At 43.2% G+C, this 13933-nt stretch overlaps 1 protein-coding gene across 1 annotated transcript in view; it reads left to right on the forward strand.

Moving 5' to 3' along the window:
- The first annotated feature begins 8049 nt into the window (after nucleotides 1-8049).
- The window catches only part of VKORC1L1 (vitamin K epoxide reductase complex subunit 1 like 1), a 56941-nt gene continuing 51057 nt past the window's right edge, over nucleotides 8050-13933 (forward strand). Inside the window, exon 1 of the mRNA XM_065924759.1 lies at nucleotides 8050-8378. Within this exon, the coding sequence (XP_065780831.1) occupies nucleotides 8185-8378 (194 nt within the window). The 5' untranslated portion in view covers nucleotides 8050-8184. The remainder of the gene's footprint in view (nucleotides 8379-13933) is intronic.

Below are 13933 nucleotides of genomic sequence, written 5' to 3' on the forward strand. Positions count from 1 at the left end.
GAGCTTAGGAGGAAAAAAAGGAAAGAAAAAAAACTTAAATACATAGCCAAACTCAGTAAGAAGACAGATTTCCAGGTGTGGATGAAAGAGGACCTTAAAACCAGCCCTAAAAATGAAGTGCTGTAGCTGTAGTGTCCGAAGGGCATATGGCATGGGATGCTGGCTCCAGAAATTGTAATGATAAACTAGAGACTCCTTCCAACCTGAGTCTGTCCTTTCATGAAAGAGAATTGTGGGTGACTCTTTGGGAGCACAGAGGGGGAGAAGTTTCCAGAATGAGGTGGTATTTAAGCTGGTCCCATTCATTCAGTAACCCATTCACCAAGTAATTCTTAAGCACATATTATTGTGCAGAACACAACACAACACCTGAGTGGTCAGTTGTGTCTGACTCTTTGCAATGCCATGGATTGTAGCCTGTCAGGATCCTCCTGTCCATGGGATTTTCCAGGCAAGAATACTGGAGTGGGTTGCCGTTTCCTTCTCCAGGGGATCTTTCTGACCCCGGGATCGAACTCAAGTCTCCTTGGCATGTGGATTCTTTACCACTGGTGACACCTGGGAAGCCCATTGTTGTTCTAGGCACTACCTCCTACTGCTGGGAATACAGAAGATCCAGGCACCTTCCCCACAGAATTTGCAGTTGGTAGAGGCAGACATTAAGTCAGCAATTATAACACAGGAGCTCTGTGTACATCTTTTAAAAACAAGCTTTACTGAGATATAATTTACATGCCATAAAGTTTACCCTTTTAGAGTGGTTTTATTCATAGAGCTGTGCTTCCACCATTCTAGTTCCAGAATGTTAGATTACCCCAAAAAGAAACCTTTTACCCATTAGCAATCACAGTCACATTTTCCATCACCCCAGCTCTTGGCTACAAGTAATCTATTTTCTCTCTAGGGATTTGCTTGCTCTAGACATTTCATTTGAAAGGAATGATATAGGACTTTCCTCGTGGTCCAGTGGTTAAAAATCTGCCTGCCAATGCAAGGGACATAGTCTCAGTCCCTGGCCCAGGAAGATTCCACATGCCACAGGGCAACTAAGCTTGTGTGCCACAACAAAGACCCAGTGAACCCAATGAATAAATGCATAATTAAAATGTTAAAAATACATAAAAGGAATGATACAACAATGAGCTTGAAGAATATATTGCATAACACAAGGACTATAGGCAATATTTAATAATAATTTTAAGTGGAGTATGACCTTTAAAAATTGTCAATCACTATATTGCACACCTGTAACATATAATACTGTATTAGCAACTATGTGTACGTTCGTGCTCAGTCGCTAAGTCGTGTCTGACTCTTTGTGACCCCAGAGACTGTAGCCTGCCAGGCTCCTCTGTCCATGGGATTTTCCAGGCAAAAATCCTGGAGTGGTTGCCATTTCCTCCTCCAGGGGATCTTCCTGACCCAGAGATCAAATCTCCATCTCCTGTGTCTCCTGCATTGTAGGCAGATTCTTAACCACTGTGCCACCTGGGAAGCCCATAAGCAACTATAATTTAAAATAAATAAAAGGAGTGATACAATACTAGGCTTTTATATCTGGGTCTTTCACTTGCATAATGTTTTCAAAGTTCATCCATATTGTAGCATATGTCAGGATTTCATTCCTTTTTATAATTGAATACCAATACTCCATTGTATGAGACATTTTGTTTATTCATTTATCAGTTGATGGGCATTTTTGGCTAGTACGAATAATGCTGCTATGAACACTCATGGACAAGCTTTTGTGTGGACTTATGTTTTCAGTTCTCTTGGGAATATATCCAGGAGTGGAGTTCTGGGGTCACATAGTAGCTAGTAACTATGTTTAACATTTTGAGAAATTGCCAAACTGTTTTCTGAAAGGCTACACCCAGCAATGTATTGATATGGTTTCCATCTGTGTACAGTGTGGTGTTTTTTTTTTTTTTTTTTTGGCTGCATCATGCGGCTTGCAGGATCTTAGTTCCTCAACCAAGAATGGAACCTGGGCCCTGGCAGTGGAAGCACACAGTCCTAACCACTGGACCACCATGGAATTCCCTACATACAAGTTTTGAAGCTTACATGTTTGGACTGGTGCAAAGTGACCTCCCAGAGTTGTGCCCGTCAAGCATAGAAGGTCAGTTACCACTTGGCACTATAGAAAGGTTGATGAACTACTTACGAGACAGAGGAGCTTCTTCTGTACAGAGACAAGGGCTCTTCCCGGTGAGCCTCCAACAGTGACAGCCTCACCCAACTCCCCACAGTAGCTTCCTTCTGCTGGGTCTGCCCAGCCACCCCTTCCTGCTTCTGGGAACAGCACTTTCTTGTGTTTTTGGGAGAACAGGTTTTCATAGACTCTCTTGTAGGGCTGTTGGGGGCTAAGGTCTCCAGCACTCTTTCTTTCTAGCCACAGGGCTCCTGAGTGATCTGAGTCTGGTTGAGCTGTCTGAATTCTTCATCAGGATTTTATCTTATTTTATGTATTTATTTAGCCAGGGCTGAGTCTTCGTTGCGGTGTGTGGGCTTCTCCAGTTGTACCGAGCAGGCTTAGTTGCCCCACCACATGTGGGATATTTTAGTTCCTTGACCAGGGATCGAACCTGTGTCCCCTGCATTGGAAGATGAATTCCAACCAGAGAAGTCCCTTATCAGAATTTTCAAAGTTGAATTTAAGGGAGGAAAGGCAGTCCTTTCCTGGTAGAGGGGGAAAAAAAGGTGCAAATGGAGAAACAATGGGACCATTTTTTCTTCTATAGGCAGAAAACTGGCTTGAGAGCACAAAATTGACACATAGAGGTGAAAGTGGACAGAGAGAATCTTGATGGTGTTTGAATCCCCAGCCTGATGAACTGGGTTTGTGTCACCAGAGTCCCAATTATGACAATAGAAGTGGGAAAATCTTCCAAGAGAAAAAAAAATATCTAAGTAGTGCATCAGTTAAGAGTATGAAAACTCCAAGGTGAAGGTAGTAGAATGTGTATGAGGAATTCAAAGAAGTCTCTTCGATTATTTGGCAAAAAACACCATTAACAGGGGAAAAGGGCAAGCCAAAATATTGGAAACAATATCTCCAATACACATATTGACAAAAATTTGTATCCAGAAAGTATAAAGACTTTCTATAAACCAATAAGAAAAAGACAACCTATTTTTTAAAGAGCGAACAAGGCTTAAATAGGCACTTTGAAAAAGAGAAAAATCTAGGTAATCAATAAGCATGTGAAAGGTGCTCAGATTCATTGGTCTTCAGGGACAGGCAATTTAAAAACCACCATGATCCCTCTAGAGAATCACATTTTCTAAAACTTAAGGCACTGAACTTGCTGAGGGTTGGTGAGGATGTGGAGTACCCAGAACTCTCATTCTTTGCTAATAGTTTAAATTGGTACAACCACTTTGGAAAACTTTTTAACAGTGTGGTGGCCCTGGTAAAGCTGCTATGAACATTCTGTAAATGTCTTTGGGTGGCTGTATGCACTCATGTCTATTGAGAATATATCCAGGAATGGAATTAGAGTCATACAGTATTAGTAAATACTGTCTAGGTCAATTCAGTCAGTCTCCCTTCAGGAGAATCTGCTGCAAAGAGACTAGATGGCCAGTAGCCTCCAGCTGACACCCCTTTGGTTTTTGTTTTGCTTTTTTTTAAAAGTAAGTCTTTAAAACAAATTTATTATTATTACTTTGGTTGCGCTGTGTCTTTGTTGCTGCACATGGGCTTTCCCTAGATGCGGAGAGTGAGGGCTATTCTTCGCCTTTGAGCACGTGTTTCTCACTGTGGTGGCTTAGTTTGTTGTGGAGCATGGGCTCTATGTGCATGGGCTTCAGTAGTTTCAGCACATGGGCTCAGTAGTTGCGGCTTTCAGGTTCTAGAGCACAGGCTCAGTAGTTGTGGCACATGAGGCTTAGTTGCTCTGTGGCCTGTGGAATCTTCCCTGACTAGGGATCAAACCTGTGTCCCCTCATTGGCAGGCAGATTCTTACCACTGTACCATCAGGGAAGTTCTCAAGCAATGCCCTACTGGGGCCCTTGCTACAGCAGTGGGGAGCAAGAACAGGCAACAGGTTCCCTTGCTCCACACCTTTGGATCCACCACAGCATTCACGCCGAGCCCGTGCTCTCCCTAGGCTGCTCCCAGCCAATGATTGTGCCTGGCAGGATCACTAGATCTGGGTCACTCCTGCCTTGCTCCCTGTTAGCCTGGCTAAGACTGCAGAACTTTCACAGTGGACAGACCTGCCCTGTGATCTGGAGGCTCTCCATGCCTGCTCTTCTTCCCTGTCCCTTTTATTCTTCAGAGACATCGCCTCCTGTAAATATCTCTTACACATCTGATTCCACCTTGGCATCACCTCTTCAGAGGACATGAATTAACCTACGCAATATTTACTAACACTGTCTGACTCTAATTCCACTCCTGGATGTATTCTCAATAGACAACAGAGCATATAGCCATTTACAAAAGACATTTACAAAATGTTCGTAGCAGCTTTACTCATTATAGCTAAAAACTGGCCAAATGGCCATCAACAGTGGACAGACTGGATAAACAAAATTGTGGTTAGTCGTATAATAGACTATTATACAGCTGTGTACAATAACATGGTTATCCATGTTATAACCTCTCAGATATAATGATGAATCAAAGAAGCCAGATAGTCAATAGATCTCATTGAGTAGAGGAATCCTGAAGGAGAGGGGCTACCAGGAGAATGAGTGCATTCAGTTATATGAAAACTACCAGAGAGTTAGAATGGTGATCTTTTTGAGGGCTGTGGCAGGCAGCCTGTAAGATGATCCCAGTGATCCGTCTTCTTGTATTCATGCCTTTGTGTAATGCCCTTCCATTCAGTGTAGACTGGACCTAGGAGCTTCCCCCCACCCCAGTTTTGTTGAGATATAATTGACCTGTAACATTGTGCTAAGTTTAAGATAAACAACATGATTTGATACATGTATATATTGTGAAATGATTAGCACAATAAGATTAGTTAATGCATCCACCACCGTACCTAATTACCTTTGCGTGGAGGGAGGAAATGAGAGCATTTAAGATTTAGCAACTCTCTAAGCAATTTTCACATATACAATACATATTATTAACTACAGATTCCATTCTGTACATTAGAGCTCCAGAACTAATTCATCTTATAATTGGAAGTTTATGCCCTTTGACCAGCATCTCCCCATTTTCTCTACCTGCCAGCCCCTGCCAACCACCAATAAATGTTTCTATGATTTCAGCTTTTTTATTTACCATGTGTGAGATTATATAGTACAGTTGACCCTTGAACAACACAGGTTTGAACTACACAGGTCCATCTGTACGTGGATTTTTTTCAATACATACATATACAGTTCTACACAATCCTCAGTTGGTTGAATCTGTGGCGGTAAAACCTCAGATATGGAAGGCTAACTGTAAAGTTATGTGTGGATTTTTGACTTTGCGGTGGGGTCAGTGACCCTAAACCCTGCCTTATTCAAGGGTCAACTGTAGTTGACTTTCTCTGATTTATCTCACTTAGCATAATGCCCTCAAGGTTTGTCCATGTTGTCTCAAATGGGAGGATTTCCTTCTTTTTTGTGGCTGAATAATATTCCATAGTAGATACATACCACATCTCCTTTATCCATTCATTCATCCAAGGACACTTTGGTTATATAAGTAATAGAATATGTAAAAGTGGTGGGCTGTCTCTTCTGAGAGTAGGTTACAAAAAAGACTGTGACTTCCATTTCTCTCTCTCTCTCTTATCCCTTGCTCTAAGGGAAGTTAGCAGCTTCTTGTGGAGAAATGCAAGTGGCCAGAAACTCATGAATCCAGTCAACAGCCATGTGAGTGAGCTTGAAATAGAATTCTCTTGCCTTGAGATGCCTGCAGTACCAGCGAATATCCTGATGGCATCCTTGTGAGAGACCCTAAGCCAGGGAATCCAGCTAAACAATTCCTGACCCACAGGAACTATGAGGAAATAAGAGGTATTTTCCTTTACTTTGGGCTTCCCTGGTAGCTCAGCTGGTAAAGAATCTGCCTGCGATGCAGGAGATCTTGAGTTCGATCCCTGGGTCAGGAAGATCCCTTGGAGAAGGGAATGGCTACCCACTCCAGTATTCTTGCCTGGAGAATTTCATGGACAGAGGAGTCTGGCAGGCTACAGTCCATGGGGTTGCAAAGAGTAGGACATGACTGAGTGAATTTCACTTCACTTTCTTTAAGTTACTAAGTTTGGGGAAGTTTGTTACTGATTAATACATAATACAAGGACATCAGTTAGTCAAAATCCCTGTATAAAACAAATCTCTCGGACAGTTCAATTCAGTTCAGTCACTCAGTTGTGTCCAACTCTTTGCGACCCCATGGACCGCAGCATGCCAGGCCTCCCTGTTCATCACCAACTCCCGGAGTTTACTCAAACTCATGTCCATTGAGTCAGTGATGCCATCCAACCATCTCGTCCTCTGTCATCCCCTTCTACTTCCACCTTCAATCTTTCCCAGCATCAGGGTCTTTTCAAATGAGTCAGCTCTTTGCATCAGGTGGCCAAAGTACTGGAGCTTCACCTTCAACATCAGTCCTTCCAATGAATATTCAGGACTGATTTCCTTTAGGATGAACTGGTTGGATCTCCTTGCAGTTACAACCAGGAAAAAGCTAGCAGAACAATATGTTTCTCAGAGACAGTGAGAATAACATACATGTGTTTTTCTTTTAGTTTTGGCCACCAGGAAGCTCAGAGCCAGATTTGTGGCTCAGTTTTAAATTATTACATGATACTCTATGGCCTGCTTGTCTATGTTCTTACTCCTGGTCTTTCCTTATATTTTGAATAGGCTTTTTCTTCATCCTAATTTTTTAGTTCATTTGTTGTATGTTGTTGTTCAGTAGCTCATGAATGCTGGCGACTTTCCCCACCCCTGCCATCTTGTTCTCAAGTTCTTAACCTGTAAGTAATTCTGACAACAACATTTGATGTAGGAACTATTGTTTTCTATGTTTTCAGTTCAATTCAGTTACTCAGTCCTGTCTGACTCTTTGGGACCCCATGGACTGCAGCACACAGGCTTCCCTTTCCATCAGAAACTCCCAGAGCTTGCTCAAAATCATGTCCATCGAGTCAGTGACACAATCCAACCATCTCATCCTCTGTCATCCCCTTCTTTTCCTGCCTTTAATCTTTCCCAGCATCAGGGTCTTTCCCAATGAGTCGGTTCTTCGCATCAGGAGGCCAAAGTATTGGAGTTTCAGCTTCAGCATCAGTCCTTCCAATGAATATTCAAGGTTGATTTTCCTTAGGATTCACTGGTTTGATCTCTTTGCACTCCAAGGGACTCTCAAAACTCTTCTCCAGCACCACAGTTCAAAAGCATCAATTCTTCGACTCTCAGACTTCTTTAGTTAAGCCATCTCAAATTCAGCTCACAGGGAAGCAAGGCATTCAGAAATAATTTTAAAAAATAGTTCAGTTTGCACTTGTTGAATACGAAGTGCGTGGAGGTGGTGATGGAGAACATTAGGGAATGTAAGGGTGGCTGTAGAGCTTGGCTCTGGAGTTCTGGCCAATGGCCAAGGTTAATTTGGATTGGGTGAGAAAATATCAAGTGATGGACAAAAAAAGGCGGAAAGTATGGCCACTGATTAGACCCCCAGGAGGTGGGGCCAAGGGCTTATCCAGTCGCACACGTTGATATCTTTGAAATTTATTCCTCGCACCCAGCCCTATACGACCCGCTGGCGCCACCCAACCCCTGCTCGCCCCTCCCAACCCCTGCTCGCCCCGCCCCTCCCGCCCGAAAGCCCCGCCCACCACCTCATGGCCCCGCCCCTTCTTCGGCCCCGCCCGCTGCGCGCGCCGCGCCGCCTCTGGCTCCGCCCGCCGGCCGGCCTCTCGGGCGGTTGCGCGCTCCGCCCCCTCCCTCCGCGCCCGCGCGCGCCTTCCCAGCCCGGTCGGGCTCTCTCCTTTCGGGGCGGTTGGGCCGCGCGCCTGTGGGGGCGGGGCCCGGAGGAGGCGGTCGAGCCAATGGGGCGAGGCGGCGGCGGCGGCGGTGGCGGCGGCGGCGGAGGCGGTGGCGGTAGCGGCAGCGGCTGGGTCGGGCCCCGACGGGCGGCGGCGGCTGAGGTGGAGGCGGAGGGAGGCGGCGGCGGCGGCGGTGAAGGAGGCGGCGGCGGCGGCGGCGGCGGCGGAGGGGGGAAGATGGCGGCGCCCGTCCTGCTGAGAGTGTCGGTGCCGCGTTGGGAGCGGGTGGCTCGGTATGCAGTGTGCGCCGCCGGGATCCTGCTCTCCATCTACGCCTACCACGTGGAGCGAGAGAAGGAGCGGGACCCCGAGCACCGGGCCCTCTGCGACCTGGGGCCCTGGGTGAAGTGCTCCGCCGCCCTTGCCTCCAGGTAGCCCGGCTGGGGGGAGCGGGCCGGGAGCGGCCGAGCGGGGCGAGGGCGGAGGCTGGGGGTGGGGAGCGCGCGGCGGGAGCTCGGGCCTGGGGGGGCGGCGGGGACCGGGCCGCGAAGGGACCGACGGCGCCGCGAGCCGGTCAGGGGGCCGCGGCCGGGGCCGAGGGGGAGCGGCGGCCCGGGGTGGGGGGCGGCCGGAGTGCAGGCCGCCGGGGCTGAGGTGGCGGTGCCGCGAGACCGACGAGGAGGGAGGGATGAGGTGGCAGAGTGCAGCCGGGGAGGCCGGAGCGGACCGGGAGCAGTTGGGGAGGCTGGGAAGGGGCGAGTGGGGTTCACGGAGGGTGGGTCCCGGCCGGCATGACAGATTTCCTGGTTCTCGCCCCGGGAGGCGGGTCGGGGGTGCGGGACCCTGCCCGAAGGAGCCGTGAGGTCAGTGTCCACCCCTCGTCCGGGGTCGCCGCTGCTGCCCTAGGCTGTGCGGCCGGCGTGGGCTCGGACGTTGCATTTCCCAATGTCTTCCCGGTGCTAGGACAGGTGTTTCCGTGGTCAGGCCTCTTTGTACTCTGGAGCGCTGATGGGAATTTTGCAGACTTCTTGAGACAGTGACATTTGCGGGCAAACACGAATTTGACCCTACTCTGGAAGAAGATACCGGCACTCAACATATCTGATTTCTTGGATTCCCCCTCGTATATTTCAGGGTGCCTGGTGGCCTGAGTTTGGGTCTAGTTTCAGCTTAATTTCAGTAAAATATGTCTTGTGTGATGACGATGTTTGGGGAATAAGGGTGACTTTTAAACGTTGACGGTTATTATAATGAAATACCCACCGAAGATTAAAAATACATAGATTGCTAAACTGGAGGGATTGGTTTGTTTTACTGATAATCTTAGGTTTTTAAGCATGTTGTAGTTGATTTATCTGTTACAGTTTATTTTATACGTTAGATTTTCCTAGGCAAATTACTTTGAAAAAAAGAGGAATTTACATCTTTAAAGGGGCGGCTCTTTTTTTTTCTTTTTTTGAGGAGGGTTCCTTTTTTAAAAGTAGCAAAAGTAAAAGGTTATACAGATTGCACTGTTAATAGAGACATACTATGCCTAATATTTTCAGTTTGTTAGCGGTAGTCACGTTTGAGCAGTTTCTTCCTCTCCTGTTGCTCTGTAACTTACTAGGCAGACAGTAATGTATATAGCTCACTAGTTATTTTGACCTACATATTGGTGATTATATGAACAACCTAGCTTTGGAGTTTGTCTTGTTACTATTTACAAGCTCCAGGCTGAGGATCTTTTCCACTTAATGTTCTTAGCGAGCCAGGTACTCTTTCTCATCTTTAACTTTTTAGTGGGAAAATAGTTATTATTGCCACATTAGATACAATGTGTTTAAAACGTAGATACCAGTTAACAGTTAAACTACAACAAAGTGACAAAAAGTTTGCATTTGTTGTTGGGTATTTTGAACCAAGTGAATAGACCTACCAGACTCTCAGATATCCTTTTGAGGACCACTGAGTGTATTTTATGTAAACATTTGTATATTATTTTCACTGTCCATTGGAAAGGACTTTTATACTTAGAGTACCTTGCACCCAAAGTTAGCTGAATAAGTATGTAATGAAAAGACTGTGCAGCAGTATATATCAGGTGTTTGAAAAGAGAATAAAATAAGTTTTGATATTAGATTAATATGGAACTTAAGCAGAATAATTACCAGTTTTAGCTTTTGAATACATTATAGTGTATAATAAATTTTACTAGATCTTTTAAGTTTTGGGCATGGAAAGAGTGATTTATGTTATCCAGACTGCATGTTTAAGTTCTTAAAATTGGCTCTCCTTTTAAGAAGAGTGATTTGAGTCATGTAGTAAGTACAGATTTTAAATATTTTCAGTTATGTGTCCTGCGAGATACAGGTTTTTGTGCTCTGATTTCATTTTAATAAGGCACCATAAAATAATATAAATAGCATCAAGTGAGATTAAAAGTTTATGTTTAAGACTGAAAAATCTGGATCTCTTTATGATTTTAAATGTGAATTTAATATATTGTGACTGAAACTAATATTTGTGTAGCTGTGTACATAGACTATTTTAAATTTGCTCACCAAAGGAGGTAAGAAATAAGACATGCTAATAAGAGAAATAAGTAGCTTATTTGCCATGTATACAGTAAAATTCAAGAAATTTATCTAGTTTGATCAACTTGTTTGTAAACTACCTGCAAAGCCATATGTGTGTGTGTGTGTGTGTATATATATATATATATATACACATATATATATATACACTGTATCTATCTATATACATGGAGATAGATAAATTTGGAAATTTGCTTGAGTCTGATTTATAGGCCAATTTTCTTTTGGAAGTAGTAGACTAGACCTAATTAAAAGTTTTTTTTATTTTGTCAGAGTGAAAAAGGCTTTAAATAAAAGCAAATTATTGGAGGCCTCAAGCAGTAGCTCTTATTATTTGACTTAAGTATTGATTGCCAGTTAGCAGTAGTAGTAAAGAATGTGACTATTTTAGGAACAGAAAGTTTGAGCCCAGGTTTGAGTGAGTAGAATTGAAGATAAAGAATGAGAAAAATCAACCAGTGAAACAAATCCTGAGGAAAGTTCTCTGCCCAAACCCTACATTAACTCATGTAATTTTGGATTGCTGAAACTCACTTTACTCCCATTTCTCAATCCTTCAATTTCCCAATCCAAGTTAAATAAGAGATTAATGAGAGAGTCCGGGGGGGTGGGGTGGGGGGGGGTGACTGAAGTTCTCTGTTATTTTGGAAGGCATCATTATCTAAGGAAGTAGTTCCCCAATTTTTTGGATTTCAGAAGTATTCCCCCCCAAATTGGGAGGCTGCAAGAGACGTGCCAGGCTTCTTCCTAGTGGTAAAGAACCCACCTACTAATGCAGGAGGCGAAAGAGATGCACTGTCTACTGTCACTGTCATTTTAAGTAAGGATATTTTAACTCAAATAATTAGAACTGGATCTCAGCATGAAAGACCTTTAAATTGAATCAGTTAGCTTTGTTGAAAAGTTTACTTTCTTTTTATTTTTCCTCATTTATATTTAAATTACTAAAAAACATCATTGCAAGTCTGCACCAGCCTGCCAGCTAATCCCTGTCTAGAGTGCACTGAGCTCAGATCCAAAGATTTTTGGTGGACTCCTAGCTCTTCACTTGTTAGACTATGACCTCAGGCTAGTTGTCATATTCATGGAGCCATAGTTGCTTCTCCTGTTAAATGGGGATATTAAAACCTACATTGCCATATGAATGGTAGGATTAAAAAGGATACACAGAATGAATAAATGGATGATACTTGGAATAAAATATATACTCAGTTACAGCTGTTATTGACTGGAGGTGGAATGATTATTTTTTTGCAGTGTCTCATCATAAATGCCTTTATATAGTACAAGTTTCTTGTTATATTTTAAATGTAAATTGTTCTAGTGTATTTTATTGCTGAGGCTTCCCAGGTGGTTCAGTGGTAAAGAATCCTGCCAGTGCAGGAGACAGGAGATGCTGGTTTGATCCCTGGGTTGGGAAGATCCCTTGGAGAAGAAAATAGCAACCCAATATTATTGCCTAGAAAATCTAATGGACAGAGGAGCCTGTTAGACTGCAGTCCATGAGGTCATGAAGAGTTAGATACAACTTAATAACTGAACATGCACACATGCACTTTATTGCTCACTCCATGGCATAGTATAAAGACTTTAGTATGAAAACTTACAGTCCAGAGATTTCCCTGGTAGTCTAGTGGTTAAGACTTCACCTTCCAGTGCAGGGGGCATGGGTTCAATCCCTTGATCAGGGAGCAAAGTCCCACATGCCTTGGGGTCGAAAAACCAAAGCATAAAACAGAAGCAGTATTGTAACAAATTCAATTAAAATTTTTAAAAATGGTCCATGTTAAAAAAAACACAAAAAAACAAACAAAAAAAAAAACAAACACACAAAACTTAGTAAAATCCATTTAAACAACTCCAAAGGTATGGCAAGAGACACAAAATAACGTGCAGAATATTCTTTAAAGGTGTTTCCTGTAAGTTGCATTAGACCCCTTCTTCTAAGAAGAACTTTTATGTAAGACAGAAATAATCTTGAAAGATTAATAAGCTTGACAGTTCATGTTCTCAAAAAGTTACCTTACTTTGCAAAATGTTGAACTAGTACCCCCTCATATCTTAAAGATAGTACCATCTATTTACTACCCTCCTCTTTGAGATACATTTTTGAAATTAGATTAGAACCGAGAAATCTTTGCTGTCCCTGGCTTTGTCCAGCTATACTCACAGGTAAATGACTTGCCCAGGGTAACAGAGTTAGTGGCAACTTGGGACTAGAAGACTAGCTTTCAGAGTACTTGTTTAGACGGACCACCACCCGCCACCTCCATTTTTAGAATTAGGTTCTTATATAGATAATATGGGCTCTCCTGGTGGCCCAGATGGTAGAGAATCTGCCTGCAGTGCAGGAGACCCAGGTTTGATCTCTGGGTTGGGAAGATCCTCTGGAAAAGGGAATGGCTACCCACTCCAGTATTCTTGCCTGGAGAATTTCATGGACAGAGGAGCCTGGCAGGCTACAGTCGGTGGGGTTGCAAAGAGTCAGACATGACAGAGCAACTAACACACACATAAATAATATATTCACTACTTTAAATTTGAAAGATACTAAAGTATATACAATGAATCACCCCTTTCATAATCCTTCTCCCAGGCTTGTACTTCTTCCTTTCCTTAATCAGACATTAAACTTTGTAGAGCCTTCTTATGTGTATACAAGCATAAATATGACATATTAGTCTCCCAGTTTTTTAAACATAAAGCTGCTGTATTCTGTGTTCTGATCTGTACTTTACTCTTTGCTAGCATTCTTTCCATCACCACTATACTTTTAAGTGCTTACATTCATGTTTGGTAGAATGTTAATAGTAACTGCTTCTGTGTAAGAGAAAATTTGTTCTGCTAGTTAGTTTTGATCAAGATGAATTTAATAAATAAAACACAGATTCTTATGTGACCATTGTTCCTTGAGATGGAAATTTCAGAAGCAGTATGAACATCAGAGTGTAAGTGGAATAGATATCACAAAAGAGGTGAGCCTGGATTGCCATGTGTTAGAGATAATTGTTAATACTTGGATAATGTTTACCGTGTGCTAGGCAGTGTTCTGAGTGCTTTACATATGTTATTTAATTCTTAAAACTGTCTTGTGGGGCACTTTTTTCACCATTTTACAGATGAGAAGATGGAGGTACGCAGAAGGTAAATGAAACTTGATTTAAAAATACAGTGGCAGAGATCACATTTTTACCCAGGCAATCTGGCTCTTTACCACTACTTTATTTTTAAATTTTTTGCTCTGCAGCTTGTGGGATCTTAGTTTCCCAGCCGGGAATCAAACTGGTGCTCCCTACAGTGGGAGTTCAGTCTTAACTGGACTGTCAGGGAAGTCCCTCTTTACCTCTACTTTAAATTCCATTTGATCTGATAGTGATACAGTGATACCAATATGAGCCAAATTTTAAAAA

Source organism: Muntiacus reevesi, chromosome 2, assembly GCF_963930625.1.
Source record: "Muntiacus reevesi chromosome 2, mMunRee1.1, whole genome shotgun sequence".
In the NCBI taxonomy this organism is placed as follows: Eukaryota; Metazoa; Chordata; class Mammalia; order Artiodactyla; family Cervidae; genus Muntiacus; species Muntiacus reevesi.